Source organism: Scyliorhinus canicula, chromosome 5, assembly GCF_902713615.1.
Source record: "Scyliorhinus canicula chromosome 5, sScyCan1.1, whole genome shotgun sequence".
Lineage (NCBI taxonomy): Eukaryota > Metazoa > Chordata > Chondrichthyes > Carcharhiniformes > Scyliorhinidae > Scyliorhinus > Scyliorhinus canicula.
In genome coordinates, this window is record NC_052150.1 from 228,346,239 (window position 1) to 228,370,409 (window position 24,171).

Here is a 24,171-nt window from a genome sequence, read left to right on the forward strand (position 1 = left end):
TGGTGTTCATTCAATAAAAACAAAATAAACTTTCTGCATCCTTCCCTCCAGTAGCTGATAGCTAACACTTTTTAATTAATGTGTGAAATTTCTCATTTTTAGACTGTTGCTAATGGCACTTCTCAGCGGAATCTTCATTACCAGGCGGCTGCCCTGTGACTTCAGCTGAGCTGAGGGTGTGTAGCACAGGTTCACCTTCTACTCCGATACACAATCATTCCAATTTGGGGTTTGATACGGGGACAGAAGTTGCTTTGGCAGGAGGGTTGGCTATGTAGAAAATACCTTTAGTTTTATAGAGATGGGCAAGCGTGCCATGCACAGATATGGGATGTGCTGTTAAATTTGTGGGATTGCACCTTTATGAGGAAGATTAATGTCAGGGTGGGGTGTCCATCCGTACACTAAGTAAGAGTATTATTGAGGAGGGGGATATGATAGGGGAGGAGAAAGGCTGTCTGCTCATCAGATGATGGGTCTGCTCTGAGGAAACGTTACAGATACAAAGTTGTTAATGGAGGCTTTGCCAAATGGTTTGCACTTGAAATATGGCATTGTTTTTTAGAGCCTCTCTGGCAATATAGTGAGAGATTTGTCATCATGGGTAAGTCAGGGGGGACTGGTCTGGGCAAGTCATTGCTAGGTTGTTGTGAGTGGGAAGTAGCAGTGGAATGGGGTGATTGGATGTGGGATGACTCTAGTCAGTTTATACTGAGCCCATCTAATGGGCAATATGGGCGGGTCTATCACTGGAGGGCAACTTGAGAATTCTGTTGAATTTGAAGTTTAGAGACGAGCTGGTCTCTGACAAAGGAGCAGGATTCTCTTTGGGTGCGGGGCTGAGACGGGGTGTAACTCATGGCACAATGGCTGTTATTGGATTGATGTGTTTTGCTCTTGTAATTTTTAAAAAAACATTGTTTTTGTCTTTTCTTCAGCTTATTCAGTTCCTGATTTCACTTGTGCAATCCAATAGAATCATTGGAGTGAAGAGGAAAATGTGAGTATGTTGAGTTAATTATTATCAGTGCGCTGTGACGGGAATGAAATTATTGCTGTCTGTTCGTGTGGAACAAACTGCTTAGTGAAAGTCACATGAGAGTGGCATTCCTCCACTGTCTCCCTGCAATTCAGCCATTAAAACCTGCATGTCTTAGATTGTGGATGTTTGGCTTGGGTTTTGCCACCAGATAGTAACATAACTGCAAGGAATGGTTACTTAGTCAGCATAAGTCTTCTATGACCTGAATCAAACCGGTGGTATTTTCATGTTAATTTAGTCCAGTGAAGAACCCTTGATAGTCGTGTGTTGGTTGTAAACCCCATTTTTGCATCAGAAGCAAGTGTCCTTCTAGTTCAATTGCACAGAACGTTAACAATTTGAAACTGTAACAGGGGTTACAAACTAAACACTAATTGTGTCTCTGTAGATGAATAAAGACATGTGGAAACAGTTGACAGTTGGGAAAGATCCGTGCATTAAGCACATAAATAGCAGAGGAGTGCCGGAAGTGCTGAATGGATGATCCATCTTGGCTTCCTCTCGAGTCCCCAGCATCGCAGATGCCAGTCCTCAGCCAATTTGATTCACTCCATGTGATATTGAGAAATGGCTGATGTCACTGGATACTGCAAAGGCTATGGGGCCCAGACAATATTCCAGCAATAGTACTGAGGACTTGTACTCCAGAACTTGCCGCGCCATTAGCCAAGCTGTTCCAGTACAGCTACAACACTGGCATCTACCTGGCAATGTGGATATTGCCCAGGTGTTCCTGTACACATCAGTGAGGACAAACCCAACCCAGCCAATTGGTCTAACCTCTGCCATCGGCAAAGCGAATGGAAGGTGTCATCAACGGTGCTGTGAAGCAACACTTGCTCAACAATAATCTGCTTGCTGACGCTCAGCTTGGGTTCTGTCAGAGCCACTCCTGTCCTCATTACAGCCTTGGTTCAAACATGGACAAAAGAGCTGAATGCCAGAGGTGAGGTGAGAGTGACTGCCCTCGACATCAAGGCAGCATTTAATCAAATATGGTATCAAGGAGCCCGAACAACACTGGAGTCAATGGGAATCAGGGGGGAACACTTTTTCCAATGGCTGAAGTCAAACTTAGCACAAAGGAAGTTGGCTGTGGATTTTGGACGTCACCCAACTCAGTTCTGGGACATCACTGCTGGGGTTCATCAGAGTAGTGACCAAGGCACAACCATCATAAAATCAGAAATTAAGATGTTTACAGATGGTTGCACTGTGTTCAGCAACATTTGCGACTCCACAGACACTGAAGAACAGTCTATGTCCATATGCAGCAGGAATGGGACAAAATCAGACTTGGGCTCATAAGCGGCAAGGAACACTTGCGCCACACAAGTGCGATAGAATAAGAGAGATTCTAACCCTCTCCTCTTATCAATTAATGGCGTTGCCATCGCTAGTATCTCCCACTATCAACGCCCTGGGGGTTGCCATTGACCAAAAATTAAACTGGGCTCGCCATATAAATACTGTGGCTACAAGAGCAGGTCAATGGCTCGGAATCCTGCAACAGGTAACTCACCTCCTGACTCCCCAAAGCCTGTCCACCATCTACAAGGCACAAGTTAGGAGTGTGATGAGATACTCTCCACGTGCCTGAATGTGTGCAGGTCCATCAGTCTGGAAGCTCGACACTAAAGCAGCCCACTTGATTGGCACCCCAACCATTGCAATAAACATCCACTCGCCCCACCACAGATGCACAGTGGCAGCTGTGTGTGCCATCTACAAGATGCACTGCAGGAACTCGCCAAGGCTCCTTTAACAGCATCTTCCAAATCCACGGCCACTACCATCTAGAAAGACAAGGCCAGAAATATATGGAAACGCTACCACCTGAAAGTTCCTCTCCAAGTCCATCCTGACTTGGAAATATATCGCCATTCCTTCACTATCACTGGATCAAATTCCTATAACTCCCTCCCTAACAGCACTATGGGTGTTCCTACACAACATGGATTGCAGCGGTTCAAGTGGCAAGTTAAACTGAGGTGATGGCTTACTGGTATTGTCACTGGGCTAGTAATCCAGAGACCCATGGTAATGCTCTGGGGACCTGGATTTGAATCACAGATGGTGAAATTTGAATTCAGTAAACCATCTGGAATTAAAAGTCTGATTATGACCATGAATAAAAAAAATCTGTTTTGCAAATATTCTTTTGGGATGAAACCTGCCATGGTTTGGCCTACATGTGATGCCAGATCCACAGCAATGTGGTTAAGTTTTAAATACCCTCTGAAATGGCTGAGCAAGCCACTCAGTTCAAGGGTAGTTAGGGATGGGCGATAAATGCTGGCCTAGAAATGACACCCACTTGCCACGTAACAATTTTCTTAAGTCCACCATCTCCCTGTTGAGCGCAATTAGGAATGAAGAGTAGGGGCTTTTCACAGTAACTTCATTGAAGCCTACTTGTGACAATAAACGATTATTGTGATTATTATTGCTGTCCTCATCAGCGATACTCGCGTCCCATGAACAAATGTCTAAAAAGAAAAGCAATTGGGGAAAACCAAGAGGGATGATTAAATTAAATTGTCAAGGAATATGAAATAGTACTTTTTTCACCGACGCATCAATTAAGAAGCTGGGGTTGGAATACGGCCATTAGGATAATAACACAGGTAACGATAAAGAGATGGCAAAATGTCAAATTATTATTGAACTTCGATATTTACTAAGGAAATGGAACAGATGGGCATGACATTGAATGATGAGATAAGTGATTTAATTTCTTTCGAAAGATGAATTTATTAAATCAACAAAACTAACTCAAAAGGATAAAATCCTTGTTTGAATGTACTATATATATTATTTGTATATTCTTTCTATTATTTATGTATAGAGAGAGTTTCTTTAAATGTATGTAAAAGGAAGAGAGGATTTAATCCTTCCCCATATTTTTTGGTATTAATGGGATGTTCAAATTATCTTCCACCGTAACGACTGATGCAAAATATCTGTTCAACTCCTCTGCCGTTTCCTTGCTCTTCTTAACTATATTCCAGATTAATTTTCTCTGGGGCCTATATTCGCTTTGACCTATTCAAAGAATAATCTGCCTTCCTATTTTTGCTACCAAAGATAACCTCACATTTATCCACATGATTTGTTGATAAAATCGCTCATATGTACCAAGATACAGTGAAAAGTATTATTCTGCATGCAGCCCTGACAGATCACTCGATACATGTTTAAAAGTACAACATATAAAAAATAATTACAACTGTTTAAAAAAAGAAAAATGTATACACGGATGAATTTAATATATGGACATTCTAGAGTCTAATAGCAGCAGGAAAAAAGCTTGTTTTGAATCTGTGAAACGAGTTCTCAAGCTTTTCGATCTTCTGCCCGGTGGAAGAGGTTAGAAAAAAGAATAACAAGGATGGGAGGGGTCTTTGATTATGTTGCCCCTTTTCCCAAGGCAGCGGGAAATATAGACAGTTGCAAGATGGAAGACGCTTGCGTGATGGACTGAGCTTTGTTCACAACTCTGTAATTATTTACGATCTTGGGCAGAACAGTTGCCATAACCAACCTGTGATGCAACCAGATAGAATGGTTTCTATGGTGCATCTATAGAAATTGGTAAGCGTCATTGGGAACTTGCTGCATCTGATCTACACTGCATCTGATCTACACTGCATCTGCCATACATATGTCCACTTATTCAGCCTGTCCAAATCCCGTTGAAGCATCTCTGCATCCTCCTCACAGCTCACCCTCCCACTCAACTTTGTACCAGTTGCAAATTTGGAAATAATACATTTAGTTGCCTCGTCCAAATCATTAATGTATAATGTGAACAGTTGGAGCCCTAGCACAGATCCCTGCTGTACCCCACTAGTCACTATCTGCCAATCAGAAAAAGACCCAGTTTTTCCAACTTTTTGCTTCCTGTCTGCTAACCAGCTTTCTACCTATCTCAAGACACTGCCCACAATTCCATGCACTTTGACTTTACATAGTAATCTGCTGTGTGAGAATTGTCAAAAGCTTCCTGAAATGCTGAATAAATTACATCCACCGGTTCTCCCTGGTCAACTCTACTAGTTACAGCTTCAAAGAATTCTAGTAGATTTGTCCTACATGATTTCCCTTTCGTAAATCCATGCTGACTTTGATTACACCACTGCTTTCCAAATGCTGTGCTATGAAATCCTTTATAATGGAGTCTAGCAACTTCCCTACTACCGATGTTAGGCTCGCTGGTCTATAGTTCCCGGTTTACTCTCTACCTCCCTTTTTGAATAGCGGGGTTACATTCAATACTCTCCGATCTGTAGGAACCATTCCAGACTCCAAAGAATTTTGGAAAATGACCACCAATGGATCTACTATTTCTAGGGCCACTTCCTTAACTACTCTGGGATGAAGATTGTCCGGGTCTGGAGATTTGTTTGCCTTCATTCATTTCCGCAAAACTATTTCTTTACTAATACTAATTTCCTTCAGCTCCTCACTGAAACTTGTGTTTCTCAGAACTTCCGGTCCATTATTCATGTCTCCCTTTGTGAAGACAGAAGCAAAGTACAGATTTAGTTCCTCTAAATTTAGTTCCCTTCATGAATTTCCCATTTCGTTACTCATTTTGTCTTTCCATACCTATAGAAACATTTGCATCAGTTTTTATGTTTCCCCACTAGCTTACTTTCATATTGTATTTTCCCCTTCTTAATCAATCCCTTGGTCTGTCTTTACTGAATTTTAACTGTTCCCAATCCTCCGGTCTACTGCATTTTGTTGCTAATTCTAATGGTATCCACACTTTATTAAGAATCTGGGTGGGCAGCACGGTGGCGCAGTGGGTTAGGCCTGTTGCCTCACGGCGCCGAGGTCCCAGGTTCGGTCCCGGCTCTGGGTCACTGTCCGTGTGGAGTTTGCACATTCTCCCCGTGTTTGCATGGGTTTCTTCCCCACAACCCAAAAGATGTGCAGGGTAGGTGAATTGGCCACGCTAAATTGCCCCTTAATTGGAAAAAATGAATTAGGTATTCTAAAAAAAAATTTTCAATCTGGGGAAGAGATGGCCGAGCATGACTCGTTTTTAATAACATGTTAGAAAAAGATGCAGTATCAGAGCACTGGTGGATAACTAATATAATTCCCTATATTTAAGGGGAAAGAACTTGTTCAGTGAGTTATAGTGCAGCCAGCTTAACATCAGAGGAGGAAAAATAATACAATCCCTCACTAAATAATGAAAAATAATGCAATCCCTCACTAAATAAAAGAAACAAAGAACATTGCGAAACAAGAATTATATCAAAAAGTCAGCAAATGATTTGAAAAGGGAAAACCTTGCTTGATCAATTTGACTGAATTTTTTGAGGAGGGAATAGAGAACCGACAATGCAGCAGATGGAATTTACCTAGATTGTCAAAAGACCTTCGAGAAGGTGACCTATAATAGGCGAGTGAGTAATGCTAGAGAATGTGGAGCCGGGGACAAGTGACAGAATGGATTGCTAGCTGGCTTCAAGACAGAAAACAGACCGTGGAAATAAAGGGTAGCTATTGCGAGTGGTGGTATTCCACAAGGATCAGTGCTGTTCACAATCTATAATCGGACTTTGCAATCAAAAGCACAGTTTCTAAACTTGCAAATGACATCAGTATAATCAATACTGAGGACATTAAATGTGCAGAGTAGTCAAATAATTGACAGATGAAGTTTAACATGAAAATGGGTAATATGGTGGCACAGTGATTAGCACTGTTGCCTCACAGCACCAGGGAACCAGGTTTGATCGTCGGGTGACTGTCTATGTGGAGTTTGCACGTTATCCCCGTGTCTGCAGGTTTTCTCCCACAATCCAAAGATGTGCAGGTTAGGTGGCTTGATCATGATAAATTGTCCCTTAGTGTCCAAAGGTTAAGTGGGGTTGCGGGGATACGGTGGCGGATTGAGCCTAGGTGGGGTGCCTTTTCAGACGGTCGATGCAGAAACCATGTCCACAGGGCTGGTTTAGCTCAGTGGGCAAGACAGCTGGTTTGTGATGCAGAACAAGGCCAGCAGCGCGGGTTCAATTCCCGTACTAGCTGAGAATTCTGAATTACCGACCTGTCAGCCACTGAATTAACCTACTCTATAAAAACGCTTAAGGGCAGCACAGTGGCACAGTGGGTTATCCCTGCTGCCTCACGGCTCCGAGGTTCAATCCTGGCTCTCGGTCACTGTCCGTGTGGAGTTTGCGCATTCCCCCCGTGTTTGCGTGGGTTTTGCCCTCATAACCCAAAGATGTGCCAGGTAGGTGGATTGAACACGCAAAATTGCCCCTTAATTGGAAAAAAAATGAATTGGGTACACTAAATTGATGAAAAAAACCTTCATAATTTTGATCAAATTAAATTAATTAAACATTCCATTAATTATCTCTGTTTGAGAGGTGGCGCAGTGGTTAGCATTGCTGCCTCACGGCCCCAGGTCACTGTCCATGTGGAGTTTGCACATTCTCCCCGTGTCTGCTTGGTTATCACCCCCACAACGCAAAGATGTGCAGGGTAGGTGCATTGGCCACGCTAAATTGACCCTTAATTAGAATTTTTCTTTTTAAGATTATCTCTGCTCTAAGGGAAGCAATCCCAGCTTCCCTGGTACTGTGACCAGTGCCCTGGGTATAATGGATTATCTCTCTACTGTGAACTCGAGTGCTGAATGAGCCTTTTGCTCAACTAACTTTGGTTTCTGTGAATTCCCATTAAACTCACTGTCCAGAGGATGCCATCGTTCTGCTGCTGGGTCTTGTGATTGTAGGTCAGTGAGCAAGGTTTCCCTCACTGTAACATCCCCGCTATCATGGGTGGAAGAGCAAAGCCCAGTTGTTCCCAGGTGGGAGCGAGTTATAGCCGTTAGTCTTCTTGCACGCCTCGTTATGGCTTTTGGGTGCCAGGTGGAGTTTCCAAGGCAGCCAGGAAGAATGATTTTCTTTGTTGGGCAAGAGAATTTAAGGGATCTGGAGCAAAGTTGGGTAAATGGGGTTGAAGTACATTGGCCATGATCTAACTGGATGGTGGAACGTATTTGAGGAGCTAAAGGGCCGCATCCTGTTCTGGGAAACCAAAAATAATTCTCGAACCTTCAACCTGTAATCTTAGACTATTTCAATCTGTACACCACCTGAATGAATAAAATGAATTATTTTGCAGCACCGTAACCACTACATCTATTCTGTACCACTGACATTGAACAAGACGGGCAGTTTAATCTTTGTGGTTGTATGAGGCAGGAATGGTCAAAGCGCTCTGTCCTTGAGCCGCGGGATCTTTCATTGCTGTCTGAATTGAGAAAAGGCAACATAGTCTTGGTTTGCTCACCAGACAACAAAGAACCAAAGAACCAAGTTCATTTCTGCTCATCTGTCCAGTGTCCTTCATTCTCCAAAATCACTTTTTTGTTCTTTTCCAGTCCTCTCATGCTAAATGACAGCAGTTCAGCGCATTCCATGCCAAAGTACAATCGCCCATACTCTTTGGAACCCCTGCAAGAATCATCACAACTGACGGTAGGTGTCAATGCACGAAAAGTATCTGCATTAATGTTTAAATGATGAGTGCAATGTACACCTTGTTGTTACCTGTGGGCAGGTGGTGAAAATATGCAGAAGCTGATGATGACCAGAGACTTCAGGAACTTTTCCCATCTAAAGCTTGTAACTTGTGACTACCATCACTGGGCAAGTTAAGAACAAGGGGACAGAATTTCAAATTGGTGCTAGATTGCTTCACAGTGAAAGCAGAGAGCAATTTCCCACACATAGTGAAAATTTAACCCTCTACTCTGTCCAGTCCCCTCATGACGATGAACATAGAGATAGAATTTACAGTGCAGAAGGAGGCCATTCAGCCCATCGAGTCTGCCCGGCTCTTGGAAAGAGCACCCTACTTAAGTCCACACCTCCACCCTATCCCTGTAACCCAGCAACCCCATCTAACTTAAGGGCAATTTAGCATGGCCAATCCACCTAACCTGCACATCCTTGGACTGTGGGAGGAAACCGGAGCACCCGGAGGAAACCCACATAGACACGGGGAGAACGTGCAGGCTCCGCACAGACAGTGACCCAAACGGGAATCAAACCTGGGATCCTGGTGCTGTGAAGCCATAGTGCTAACCACTATGTTACCGTGCTGTCCTATCATCCCCAGTTAAATCTGGAATACTGTGTACAGTTTTGGTCTCCTTATTTGAAATAATGTATAACTGCATTAGAAGCAGCTGGGAGAAGGTTCACTTGACTGATTCCTGGGACGAAGGGGTTATCTTATGAAGGAAGATTGGGTCTGTACGCATTGGCGTTTAGAAGAATGAGAGGTGAGCTAAGTGAAACATCTGAAGATCCTGCGGGGATGTGACAGAGTGAATACTGGGAGGATGGTTCCTATTGTAGGGGAAATTAGAACTAGGGAACACCTTCTTAAACGGTACACCTCTTATTTTTAAACTGAGATAGATTTTTTTTTCTCTGAGTGTCATTTGGCTGTGGAATTCTCTATCCCAGACAGCAGTGGGGACTGGGTCATTGAATATAGTCAAGGTTGAGTTTGACAGATTTTTCACAGGCAAGAGAGTCAAGGGTTCGGGAGGTCACACAGGAAAGCGGAGTTGAGAGCACAATTGGATCAGCCGTGATCTTATCGAATGACGGAGCAAGCTCAAAAGGAGTGATGGCCCACTCTTGCTCCCAAGACCCATGTTCCTATGCCTGAGGTGAACAGATTTTTGTTTTCTGGTGGATTAATGCTGAATTTGGAGCAGCAATTGATATATTTGAATTAACTGCTTGTATAAGTGAATGGTGCTGCAGTGTTGAGGGATTGAAATGCCCGCTAACTGAATCAAGTGAAGAGGTGCCCAATTGTGAACTCGCCCAGTGTCCACGTTCACCTTGTATTGATCTGAGCTGTGAACTCATTTGCTTTCCTTTCGTAACCAGTGTGCCTCTGCCAACGGTTAAATCTTGCCCATGATAATAGCCTCAACACCACATTGGGCAGTACATTTATCAGAGGAGCCCTAGAAAAACTGAGTTTCATGTGTTTTTAAGCAGCATGCAGAATCCAATTTGTTTATTGGGCGGTAGAAAGTGGGGGGAGAAAGCTGAGGGACAAATTCTTATTTAGTTTTTAGCCACCTGGGTATATTCGTCAGCTGTGACCCACTTCATCTTCGTCCCTCCTTCTCTTTCCAGCAGACATCCACAAATTTTCCAGCAAAGAACTGCTATTCTTCTGACAACTCTACATCCTCTGGCCCAATTATTTCAGACATAACCGACCTGGCACAGTGCAACCCTTCCCTCGCACCATCTCTAAACGTGGAACGGTAAGTTTGTCAACAGCATCAAGCATCCGTATATTTTTCTTCACCATCTTTGTTCATCTAGCTTCCGTCCAATCAGCGCATTGTACAAGACCAGCAAAATGGTTTCATTTCATAGTTTCATAGAGGCTGGTTTAGCTCACTGGGCTAAATCACTGGCTTTTAAAGCAGACCAAGAAGGCCAGCAGCACGGTTCGATTCCCGTACCAGCCTCCCCGGACAGGCGCTGGAATGTGGCGACTAGGGGCTTTTCACAGTAACTTCATTGAAGCCTACTCGTGATAATAAGCGATTTTCATTTCATTTCATTGTGACGAAATTCTACTTCGATTGACCAGTTAATTCAGTGGTACTGGTTGACAATGAATGTATCAGTCATTGCCCCATGCCCGTGTCAACACTTTGAGCTGGCAAATTAATTGAGTTTTCCCCTTCAAATATTTATCCGATGCTCCTTTGAAATTTGTTAGCGAGTCTGCTTCCTCCACCCTTTTAGGCCGTGAATTCTTGATCATAACTCACTGTGGAAGGAAAGTGAACTCATCGCGTGTCTGTCTAGTCCTTCTGCCAGTAATAATCAAATTTGATCTCTGATTCCTGACCTCGTCTACTAATGGAACCAGTTTCTCCCCATGTTTTTTTAATACCCTCTCATGATTTTTTAACACCTCCTTTGATTTAAAAAAAACACCATTTCTCATGTGTAGCCATGTGACTGTAGCCTCCCAGTAAATCTCCCCTGCACCACCTCTCAGGCTTGACACTCCACCTGCATTCTGGTGCGAGAATTGAACACATAGTATGCAACTTGAGTGTCGCTTAAAAAATACTTTAAGCCTTGCACTCTTCAGGGCAGTTCACAAGGATACCAATGTCAGGGGAAACAACAAATTTATGTTGTACAGGAAAAGAGTGCTGATTGGTTTCCCAGTGGACTCTGATTGGTAGAGGTTTTGCCATGGAGAATGGGCCCGTTTATGGTGATTGACAGAGTTAACTGCCAAGGATTATTTGAAATTTAAACCAGGCAGCTTGACTCTGGTCAAAGCATTGCCCTGAGGAATGAACCAGAAAATGGCTGTCACTTTGTTTAGTTGAAACAGACACAATGTGTGCACATGTTTTTTCTGTTTGCAAATAACAGGGCCTTGTGTATTAATATATGTAGCTTCCAGTATGTGAATGTGGCACACTGTGAGTCCGACTGACGACCTGAAATTGGTTGTCAACTTAATTCTTAGCTGACGGGATTATTTAGTGTTGTCCAATCGCAGAACTGCATTTAATGTTGGATATTGTTTTGAGTTTTGCGAGCACAGGCTGGTTTGATACAGTCTGTATAAAAGCAAATTACTGCGGATGCTGGAATCTGAAACCGAAAAGAAAATGCTGGAAAATCTCAGCAGGTCTGGCAGCATCTGTAGGGAGAGAAAAGAAATAATGTTTCGCGTCCTGATGACCCTGTGTCAAAGCTTTGACAAAGGGTCATCTGGACTCGAAATGTTAGCTCTTTTCTCTCCCTACAGATGCTGCCAGACCTGCTGAGATTTTCCAGCATTTTCTTTTTGGGTTTGATACAGTCTGTACCTTGTCCGTTTCAGATGAAGGCTGGCAAGTGCTGTTTGATATGATCTGTCAGTCTTTGGAATGTACGGTACATATCAAGCATCACACTGGCACTGAAATTCATAAACCACATTACTCATTTATGTGATGGGCAGAACGTCTATTTGGCTTGACAGCAGCATCCTGTTAGTGGTGAATACCACTCGTGTTGCTACTGCATAGTCGTAGTGTGAAACAGCTCGCTTTACCAGGTGCTCCAATCTCTGGGATACCTTGCCAGCCCAAGCCAAGATAATCTGAGGTAAATTGGGCACTTACGGGGCTGAAGTGATGGCCTTAGGCCTGTTCTTGAGTTTGTGCAATGTACAGCTCAAAATAATCTGATTGTGCTTTAAAAAGTCTCTCTCTCTCTCTCTCTCTCTCCCTCCCCATTTTGCTACCTTCTCTGCCTCTCGCTACCTTCCTTCTGTTTGCCTGTGTCTCTTTCATCACTGTTTCTGCCTCTCACTCTGTTCCCTCCCCTCCCCCGCCCACCTCTTCCTCTTTGCGCCCCCCCCCCCCCCCCCCCCAACCACCACTCCTTCCACTCTTTTCTGTCTCTTCCAGGACTAGTCCTTTAATCCATATTAAAGAAGAGCCTCCAAGTCCTACAACTAACCCAGAGATCGAGGAGGTGAGTCCTGATATCAGTGGCACTGAGGAACCCCTCTCACCATCGACCTTCATCGATTCTATTCTGGAAGACAATGAAACGAGCGCTGCACAACCTCCACCCGAGGACCGGTGCCTCAGCGTGGCCTGCCTTGACAAGTAAGCACAGAATGTCGGGAAGAAATTCTCGCTGTGAGAGCTCAGCAGTTTATCATGGATTAATGGGTGGGTTCCCCTGTCTCCAATTGATACCCAGTGAGTAGATTTTTAAATTCTTTCATGTACTGCGAGTGTCACTGGCAAGGCCGACATTTGTTACACATCCTGAACAGCCCTTGAGGAGTTGGCGGTGAACCTTGAAGTGCTGCAGTCCATGGGGTGTAGGTACACCCAGTGTGCTGTTAGGGAGAGGATTTTACCCCAGTGACAGTGAAGGAACGGTGATATATTTCCAAGTCAGGATGGGGAGTGACTTGGGAGGACAAACCCCAGGTGGTGGGGTTCCCAGGTATCTGCTGCCCTTGTCTGAGGTAGTAGAGGCCACTGGTTTGCAAGCTGCTGTTGTTGAGTTGCTGCAATGCACCTTATAGGCGGTATTTACTGTTGTCACTGTGGATGGGGTCCAATCAAGGGGGGCTGCTTTATCCTGCATGGTGTCAAGTTTCTTGAATGTTGTTGGAGCTGCACTCATCCAGACAAATGGAAAGTATTGCACTTGCACTGCTGACTTGGGTGCCTTGTAGATTGTAGACAGGCTTTGGGGAGTCAGAAGGAGTTACTCGCTGCAGAATTCCTCTGACTGCTTGCAGCCACAGTTATACGGATGATCCAATTAAGCTTCTGGTCAATGTTAGCCCCCATTCTTTCAAGTTGGAGATGGGCATTAAGGTTAGGGTATTAAAATCTTTAACATCACTGGTGGCACGGTGGCGTAGTGGTTAGCACTGATGCCTCATGACACCGAGGACCCGGGTTCGATCCTGGCCCCGGGTCACTGTCCATGTGGAGTTTGCACACTCTCCCCATGTCTGTGTGGGTCTTTATCCCACAACCCAAAGATGTGCAGCGTAGGTGGACTGGCCATGCTAAATTGACCCTTAATTGGAAAAAAAAGATTGGGTACACTAAACTTTTTTTTAAAAGTGCCATGCTATTTTCTACAAAAGCAGGGAGATAATAATAATAATAGCTTATTGTCACAAGTAGGCTTCAATGAAGTTATTGTGAAAAGCCCCTAGTCGCCACATTTCGCCGCCTGTTCGGGAAGGCCGGTACGGGAATTGAACCTCCGCTGCTGGCCTTGTTCTGCATTACAAGCCAGCTGTTTAGCCCACTGTGCAAAACCAGCCCAGCGTTACTGAATAGTTTGTGCAAGAGTTCAGAATTTTCACCAACTTTCATGGAAAAAATGCTGAATAATTTCCTTCCAAAGCAGCCTAACTCTAATTTGTTAGATTTATCTAGAAGCTTAGTTAGACCAAACTTATTCCTGAATATGTCATTGGCTGTATAAATTTTGAGTTGTCCGGCAGTCATGAAAAGTGCATTGTAGATGCAAGTCCTTACTGGACTTACGTGCAGGTTAGGTGGGGTTAAGAGGAGTGGGTCGGGGAATGGGTCGAGGTAGGGTTCTCTTTCGGAGAGTTGATATGGACTCGATGGGCTAAAGTGATCAAGGGATATGGGGGAAGGCGGGATCAGGGTATTGAACTTGATGATCAGCCATGATCATAATGAGTGGCGAAGCAGGCTCGAAGGGCTGAATGGCCTCCTCCTGCTTCTATTTTCTATGTTTCTGTGTATAGGGATTTCTATATAAAACATCCCATGGAGCATCATCAATTATCTCTGGAACCTTATGTAAAAGGTGGTGTTTGCTGCCACATGGAGTTTTTGAAGCAGATAACATTGACTCATTTAAGGTGGACTTGTTGCTTGCATGAAGGGAATCAAGGATGAAATTGTACTATCAATTTTGTGTGTATAATGCCAGTGTTACATCTCCATTGCTGTACCCAATAATCCATTCTCTGTGTGGATTTATGTCCCTCAATGGAGAAGATTAAAGGACTTGATGGAGAGAAAGCTTTCCTCTGGTGGGGAAGTCCAGAACAAGAGGGCAGAACCGTAAACTTACTGCTGGGCAACGAGGGCTGATGTCGGGAAGCATTTCTTCACACAAAGCGGAGTGGAAATCTGGAACAATTTCTCCCCAAGGAAACTGGTGAAGCAGCAAATTTCAACGGTGATGTTGCTGCAATTTTGTGAGGCAAGAATATTCAGGATTGTATCGCCACGGCAAGCAGCTGGAGTTGAGATTTGGATCACCCATGATCTAAACTAAATGCCAGAACAGGCTTGAAGGCTGAATGACCTCCTCTATGATTGGTTGATCAATCTCTCTCTCATACAAACATTTTTTGGGAAATTTTCACATTTTTTATTTCACAATTCATAAGTTTCATATTACAAAATGGACTAAAAAAGGAAAATGAAAAAGACAAACCGAAATCAGCACATATATTTACAGGCATTTTCCCTCCCACTGCGGCTGTGTTCCCCCTTCAGCCGGTTACATCTGTTACAATCCCCAGTGTGGGGACAGCAGTTCAGTTTGGGCTTCATCTTGCCCTCAGACCAGTGTCCTGCAGCTTTGTCTCTTGTCCCTCTCATTTTCTTTCCGTGCCTTTGTCCCTTCCATCTTTTCCACCCTCCATGCCCCCTTTCCTTGTCCTATGGCTCACTTGTAACACACGCCCCTTCTCCCCCCCCCCCACACACACACACACACACACACACACACACACACTCACAGACCCTTTGTTTGTGAACGGCTTCTGTGAAGCCCTCTTCCCAATCCCCGGATGCCAAATTTTATTTTCTCCAGCCTGAGAAATTCCGCCAGGTCAGACAGCCATTCTGCAACTTTGGGTGGTGCTGCCAATCGCCAGCCAAGCAGGATTCTCCGGCGGACGATCAGGGAGGCGAAGGCTAGGGCATCGGCCCCCCTCCCCATAAAGAATTCTGGCTGATATGAAACCCCAAAGACCGCCACTTTTGGGCATGGCTCCACCCTCACTCCCACAACCCTGGACATCGCCTCAAAAAAGATCGTCTCGGACCCGACAGATCTGGGAAAAGCCCAGAACATTTGGGTGTGTTTGCCAGGGCGTCCCTGGCACCGTTCACATTTGTCCTCCGCCTCCAGGAGGAACCCACTCATTCTGGTTCGGTGCACTCGGCGCACCATCTTTAGCTGTGTTAGGCTCAGCCTTGCGCAAGTGGAGGTGTAGATCGCCCTGTGTAGTGCTTTGATCCAGAATTCTCCCCCTATCGCTATGCCTAGTTTCTCCTGTCATTTTATCCTTAACTCGTTCAGGTGGACCATACCTTACCCAACAGTCGCCTGTACAGATCGCATAAGACATAGGAGCAGAATTAGGCCACTCAGTCCATCGAGTCTGCTCCGCCATTCAATCATGGCTGATATTTTCTCATCCGCCTTTCCCCATAACCCCTGATCCCCTTATTAATCAAGAACCTATCTATCTCTGTCTTAAAGACACTCAGTGATTTGGCCTCCACAGCCTTCTGCAGCAAAGAGTTCCACAGTTCACCACTCTCTGGCTGAAGAAAGTCCTCCTCATCTCTGTTTTAAAGGATCGTCCCTTTTGTCTGAAATGGTGTCCTCTGGTTCTAGTTTTTCCTACAAGTGGAAACATCCTCTCCACGTCCACTCTACCCAGGCCTCGCAGTATCTTGTAAGTTTCAATAAGATCCCCCCCCCCCCTCATCCTTCTAAACTCCCAACGAGTACAGACCCAGAGTCCTCAAACGTTCCTCATGCCACAAGTTCTTCATTCCAGGGATCATTCTTGTGAATGTGAACTGTACCCACAGTTTCCCTTCCCTAAGTCGCCCCATACAGCAGTTCTTCCATAGAATCATGGAAAAGGTACAGCACAAGAGGCCATTTGGCCCATCTTCCCCATGCCAGCTCAAGGACACCCAGGTGTCCTTTTTTAAAAATGTATTTTATTACAAACATGTATCAAAACAGGTTATAGTAAATAAACACCCAAGGAAACATACTTCCCAGCAATCAACTATGCAGTCTGTACAACCTTTCCCCCTTTTTCACTCTCTTTACCCTCCACCCCACTATCCTGGCTGGGACCACGAACACTCCCGCCCATCATTTTTCACAGCCCCAAAACATGTGCATGTGATTCGCTGGCCCCCGCCCACACCTCTCACACCCATCTGCTACCTCCTGGAAGAACCCCCTCATTCTCGCCAAATCATATGCACCGTGTGCACCACCTCAAACTGTATCAGGCTCATCCTTGCACAAGACCAGGTCTCGTTTCCCCTACGCAGTGCCTCACTCCGTAATACTTCACCACCCATTCGCCTCCCTGCTCCCCCAGCCACTTGTGTATATATATATATATATCCCCAATTCTTCCCTCCCCTTCCACATCCGGTAGCAGCAGTTGCTCCAGCAGGGTGTATCCCGGCTACCAAGGGAACCCCTCCAGACTTTTCGCGCAAAATCCCTAACCTGCAGACAAAATTTCACTCTCACTCGGCAGCTCTACCCTCTCCCTTCGCTCCTCCAGACTGGCGAACCCTTCCTCCAAATACAAATTCCTTGCCTTGAGCATCCCCACTTCCCTCCACCTCCTGTATACACTATCCATTCCCCCAGCTCAAACCTATGATTCACGCACAGCAGTGTTAGCACTGACGTCCCTTCTGCCCGAAAATGCCTCCTCAACTGATTCCATACCTTCACCGTGGACTGCTCCACCGGACTCCCTGAATACCTACTTGGCGCCATTGGCAATGCTGCCGTCACCATAGCCCTCAAACTGGACCCCTTACAAAATTCCTCCTCCAACCTAACCCACTATACCCTTTCTCCTCACCGCCGCTGCACCTTACATTCGCCGCCCAGTAATAATGAAGCAGATTCGGCAATGCCAAACTGCCTCTGTAGCAGGGTCCTTCCCACCCTCGGCCCCTTCTCCACCCATACAAAGTCCAAAATAATCGTGTCCAATTTCCGAAAAAAGACTTTTGGTATAAAGATCGGGAGAGCCTGAAAAATAACAAGAACTCGGTCGAATATTCATTTTCACCACTTGGACCCCACCAATGGCAACTGCAGTGTATCCCATCTCTTAAGATCCTCCCTGGCCTACCCAGTTGCCCTTTCTAATCCCACTTTCCTACACCCGGTCCATATCCCTGTAGCTGAGAGCACTTAAGGTCGGTCCTTAGGGTCTGTGTCTCCACCACCAATCTGGACAGCGAATTCCAGACACCCTCTACCCTCTGTGTATAAAGGTTCTTCCTCATGTCCCTATACTATCGAGTGTCCTGATAGCTGGGGGTATGCTGTTGTTTCATTACGGAGGAGGTTTTTGACCTGAATGTATCTCTGGTTGTTTCCTTATGGGAGCTGGAACCTCTCCGTGAGTTTGCCCAGAGTCACTACTCTATCGCCCTTGCACATGTCCCTAACCATCAGTACCTCCATCCAGTCTCCACCTTTTGAAGGTGGCGTCCATTATTGCGGGAGTAAACCTGTGGTTGTTGTAGATCGGGGCCATGGTGGGGATTTCGGATAGGCCGAAGTGCTGCCTCATTTGGTACCACATCACCGTTACTGCGGTGACCGCCCAGTGGTAGAACTGTAGGTTCGGCAGGGTAAGTCCTCCCACCTTTCTTTTCCTTTGTCGGGTCTTCTTTTGGATCCTCCGGTTCTTCCTTTACCGCCATCACCACCACCACACACACACACACACACACACACACACACACACACACACACACACACACACTATGATTAGTTAGTCATCTGTGTTGAAAAAGGCCTTGGGGATGTAGATCGGGAGGGATTTGAACAGAAAGAGGAACCTGGGCAGAACATTTATTTTGATCATCTGTATCCTCCTCGCTACTGGGAGAGGGCCCCACCCCTGCAGGTCCCTTTTGACTTCCTCCACCAGACTCCGGTTCCATTTGTCCAGACATGGGCTATTTCAATCCCCAGGTAGCGGAATGTGGTCGGCTTGTTTGAACGGCAGTCCTCCTCTCGCGCTCTCTCTCGCGCTCTCTCTCGCGCTCTCTCTCGCGCTCTCTCTCGCGCTCTCTCTCGCGCTCTCTCTCTCGCTCTCTCTCTTGCTCTCTCTCGCTCTCTCACTCTCTCCCTCCCCTTAACCTCTGTCTCTCCACCCTGCGGGTTCACGTGGAAGATCTCACTTTTGCTCAGGTTAAGCTTGTAACCCGAGAAGTCTCCTTCAGGAGTCTCATTATCCCTTCCACGCTGGTCTGGGGATTTGAAATGTAGAGGAGCAGGTCATCAGCGTAGAGCGAGACTCTATGCTGTCTGTCCACCCTTTGGCTACCTCTCCACCCCTACGCTGTTCTGAGGGTGATCGCCAGTGACTCGATTGCCATGGGAGCACTTTATAGTAGTTTCATCCAGAGGTGAACCCTGGTCTGAGCCCAAACCGTTCCAGTACTTCCACTTGAATCTGTTGAAGGTCTTTTCTGTGTCCAGGAAGATGATCACCTCTGCTGTTTTCTCCCGGATGGGAACATGATCATGTTCAGAAGGCGCCTGATGTTCAATGTTAGCTGCTTGCCCTTGACAAAGCCCGTCTGGTCCCCCATGACTACCTCTGACACGCAACTCTCCAGGGCCTCTGCCAGGATCTTTTCCATCTACATTGAGTAGTGAGATGAGCCTCAGATGGGATTCTCAATCTTTGCCACAGAAACAGGGTCCACGGCCCGAACTATACTATAACTATATCACCTATTATAACCTGTGGTTCTTTTCTCTCCCCCTACTTGAATGGCTCCCTGTACCAAGGTGCTGTGGTCAGTTTGCACACCCTCCCTGCTGTTTCCATTCCTGTCCACACAGGACAGCACAGTGGCGCAAGTGGTCAGCACGGTTGCCTCACGGCGCCGAGGTCCCAGGTTCGATTCCCGCTCTGGATCGCTGTCCGTGTGGAGTTTGCACATTCTCCCCGTGTTTGTGTGGGTTTCACCCCCACAACCCAAAAAACGTGCAGGATAGGTGGATTGGCCACGTTAAATTGCCCCTGAATTGGAAAAAATGAATTGGATACTCTAAATTTATATATTTTTTTAAAATTTTAAATTCTTGTCCACACAAGGGGGAAGAATGTCAAACCTGTTGGACAAGGTGCAGGGCTGAGGCTCCTGCCACCCTACCACCTGGATCCCTCTACCTGCCTCACGCGCAGCCACACCCTGTTGGCCCTGGCCTCTGGCCAAATTCAAAGTAGTAGTTAGTCTAAGGCCCTGTTTTTCAAACTTCCCCGCAACCTATTTTTACAGAATGGCCAACTCTCGTGTCCCTCGCCACATTCACAATAGATTCTCCATAGTTACTTTTAAAAACATCACACTCATTGTCACTTCTGTGTTATTAAATGTAAAAATTATAATTTATGTTGCTGATTCACCCTGACACCTTGCTAAAGGATGTAACTCAGGATTATTTGATTATTTTATATCTTCGCGCCCATGATTAGCATTTGGAGAATTGCGAGCAAGCGCTGGAAAGATTAACAGGCTCAATATTACACAGTTTTAACAACATCATCTTCACTTGTTCAAAACCAACCTAACCTCGGAAAGAAAATTAAACTTAAAAACTTCCACTTCAGAAACAGGAGCCCTAACTGTTTAACTAAAAACACAGTTAGTCAGAATGTCACTGAACAGGGTGGCACAGTGGTTAGCAGTGGGTGCTCCTGTTTCCTCCCACAGTCCAAAGATGTGCGGGTTAGGTGGATTGGCTTTGCAAAATTGCCCTTAGTGTTGGGTGGGGGTACTGGGTGATGGGGATTGTGTGGAGGTGTGGGCTTGGGTAGGGTGCGCTTTCCAAGAGCAGGTGCAGACTCGATGGGCCGAATGGCCTCCTGCCCTGTAAATTCTATGATTCTATGAGTAGACAGAAACAAACTTTTCCCCTTGATACAGGGGTAAATGACTAGGGGGCATAAATCAAGGTAAGAGGCAGGAGGTTTAGAGAGGATACGAGGAAAAACGATGGACATGGGGGTTTGGAATTCGCTGCCTGAAAAGGTGGTGGAGGCAGAGACCCTCATAACATTTAAGAAGTATTTAGATGCGCACTTGCGATCCCAGGGCAGACGAGGCTATTAGCCAAATGCTGGGAAATGGCATTAGAATGGTTAGATGGCTGCTTTTGAACGGCGTAAACACAATGGGCAACGGGCTTTGACAAAGTGTCATGTGGCTTTTCTCTCCCTACAGATGTGCTAGACCTGCTGAGATTTTCCAGCCTTTTCTATGCTGTGCGATTCTATTTTTTTTTCTAAATTAAGGGGCAATTTGGCGTGGCCAATCCACCTACTCTGCACATCTTAACTCTGAATTGAAGAGGAGAGACCCACGCAGACACGGGGAGAATGTGCAAACTCCATACGGAAAGTGGCCCTGGGCCGGGATCGCACCCAGGTCCTCAGTGCTGTGAGGCAAGCGGTACTAACCACTGTGCCACCATGCTGCCTTGCTGTATGATTCTGTGACTCTCAGTCATCTGTTCTGGGCACCTGAGGCATAACTGCATTTCTGGATAATATCTCAGCCGGGAGTGCTAACAAGAAACAAAAACCCATAATGTCAGTAAAAAATATGGGACAGTAAGTTGCAATAAGAAAATAAGAACCTTCCAAATGGATACAGACCGGTTCGGTGAGTGGGCAAAAATGTAGCAGTTGGAGTTTAACATGGATAAGTGTGAGGCCATCCATTTTGGTTGGAAAAAATGGAAAGGTAACTTATTATCTAAACTTCGGGGTGCTCCGATGCAGAGGGATCTGGGTGTCCTTGTGCATGAGTCACAGAAAACTAGCATTGCAGGTACAGTGGGTAATGAAGAAAGTGAATGGAATATTGATATTTATACAGAGGGACAAGCCCTCCGTATACACAGCATCTGCTCAGGCGAGGAGGAACGTTACAGACATCTACAGACGCTGAAAGACGCCCTCGTAAGAACGGGATATGGCGCTCGACTCATCGATCGACAGTTCCAACGCGCCACAGCAAAAAGCCGCACCGACTCCTCCAAAGACACAATTGACAGAATACACTTTGTCGTCCTGTACTTCCCCAGAGCGGAGAAACTACGACCATCTTCTTCGCAGCATTCAACACGGCATCGATGAAGACGAACATCTTGCCAAGGCCATCGCCACACCCCACTCCTTTCCTTCAAACAACAGCGCGACCTCAAACAGACCATTTGTTTGGAGCAAACTACCCAGCCTTCAGGAGAACCGCAACCACAACACCACATATCCCCGCCATGGCAACCTCTACAAGACGTGCCAGATCATCGACATGGATACCACCATTACACATGAGAACACCACCCACCAGGCACGCAGTGCATACTCGTGCGACTCGGTCATGCGCTGCAGGAAAGGATGTCCTGAGGCATGGTACATTGGCAAGATCATGCAGACACTGCAATAACAGATGAAGGACATCGCGTGACAATCACCAGGCAGGAATGTTCCCTTCCATTCAGGGAACACTTCAGTAGTCAAGGGCATTCAGCCTCTGATCTTCGGGTAAGCGTTCTCCAAGGCGGCCTTCAGGACGCATGACAACGCAGAATCACCAAGCAGAAACTGATAACCAAGTTTCGCACGCATGAGTACGGCCTCAACTGGAATCTTGGATTCATGTCTCACTACATTTAACCCCCCACCTGGCTTGAGACAATTCACACCTCTTTAACCTGTGATGATCTCTCTCTCCAGCCGCACCGTCTGAACCTGTAAAGTCTTAATTACCGGCAAAGACTCTCATTCAAAGTATCATCTTGCATCATTGGCTTTGTCTATATATGCTGTGTTTGAGTAACCTACCTCTTAATTCGCCTGATGAAGGAGCCTCGCTCTGAAAGCTCGTGATTCCAAACAAACCTGGTGTTTTAAGACTTCTAACGCCGGCACCTCCATCTTATCCCTTTAGCTATAAAGTGATGGAGTATGCAGGTAAGGAAGTGTTGTTGCAGCTATAGAAGGCATTGGTGAGGCCACACCTGGAGTATTATACATAGTTTTGGTCCCCTTATTTGAGGAAAGATGTAGTGGCATTGGAGGCAGTTCAGAGGAGGTTCACTAGGTTGATTCCAGAGATGGGGGGTTTGTCGTATGAAGAGAGATTTAGCAGTTTAGGCCTATACTCTCGGCAGATGCTTCCTTATGTGGGGCATTCTGGAATGAGAGGTCATAGCCGCAGGATAGAAGTAGCAAATTTAAAACTGAGATCAGGAGAAACTGCTTCACCCAAAGGGTTGTGAATCTGTGGAATTTGCTACCCCAGAGTGCGGTGCATGCAAGGACAATGAGTAAACTTGAGGAGGAGCCAGACAGATTTGTAATTGGTAACGTGTTGAATGATTACGGAGAATTAGTAGGACGGTGGAGTTGAGGCCATGATGAGGTCACCCATGATCATATTGAAAGTGGAGCAGGTTCGAGAGGCTAAATCGTCGATTCTAAGAAAGAAGTATTTTGTCTAATTCCACCTTCCAGCTCTTGGTCTGTAGCCCTGTAGGTAACAGCACTTCAAGCACAAATCTGGTATTCTTAATCAATTAGGGGATTCATTGATCAATCAGGGGATTCCTTGATAAAAATCAGGGGTTTCGGGGAGAAGGCAGGAGAATGGGGATTAGAAACATATCAGTCATGATTGAATGCGGAACAGACTCGATGGGCTGAATTGCCTTAATCTGCTCCTATATCTTATGGTCTAAAAGTGCAACTTTGTACTGAACCTTACTGTTTTAAAATATTATTTTTTATTCATTGATTGGCTGTGGGTGTCGCTGGCATTTATTGCTCATCTCTGGGAAAGCAGTGACAAAGTGTTATTGTCACTGGTTTAGTAATCCAGCGACCCGGGTAAGGCTCTGGGGACCCGGGTTCGAATCCTACCGTGGCAGATGGTGAAATTTGAATTCAATAAAAATCTGGAATTACAAATCGAAGTCATGAAACCATTGTTGATTGTCGTAAAAACCACATCTGGTTCACTAATGCCCATTAAGGAAGGAAACCTGCCGTCTTTACCAGGTCTGGCCTACATGTCTCTGCAGACCCACAGCAATGTGGTGGACTCATGGATGGGCAATAAATGCTGGCCCAGCCAGCGACGCCCACATCCGATAACGAATACAAAAATATTATCCTTGAACTGAGTTGCATGATAGGCTATTTCAGAGGGAAGTTGCGAGTCAACCACATGGCTGTGGTTCCAGACTCGCATGTAGGCCAGACCAGGTAAGGATGGCAGATTTTAGAGCATCTTGTTCCATGTGCAGTCGTGCATGTGACCTTTGTTTCCACCCCTTGCACGGCTGTGGTCTGCTCATCCACGTGCCTGCAGCCTGACTCCACGCCCCAATAAAGTTGTATCTACTCGCAATTGCCCACAGAAACAAGACCCAGAAAACACAACTTTTTTTGTCAACCACCGAAAAGGTCAAGACTTC

General features: G+C 45.7%; 1 protein-coding gene across 9 annotated transcripts in view; it reads left to right on the forward strand.

Annotated features, from left to right (window-relative positions):
* Nucleotides 1-24,171, forward strand: part of hsf1 (heat shock transcription factor 1) — a 113,056-nt gene that overhangs the window by 59,520 nt on the left and 29,365 nt on the right. For 5 of the 9 annotated variants that reach the window (XM_038798694.1, XM_038798695.1, XM_038798692.1 and 2 more), the window contains exons 6-9: nt 939-1,000; nt 8,457-8,553; nt 10,240-10,373; nt 12,543-12,746. In XM_038798694.1, coding sequence (XP_038654622.1) covers nt 939-1,000; nt 8,457-8,553; nt 10,240-10,373; nt 12,543-12,746 — 497 coding nt within the window. The remainder of the gene's footprint in view (nt 1-938; nt 1,001-8,456; nt 8,554-10,239; nt 10,374-12,542; nt 12,747-24,171) is intronic. The other 4 variants (XM_038798701.1, XM_038798698.1, XM_038798693.1 and 1 more) reach the window with 3 other exon arrangements.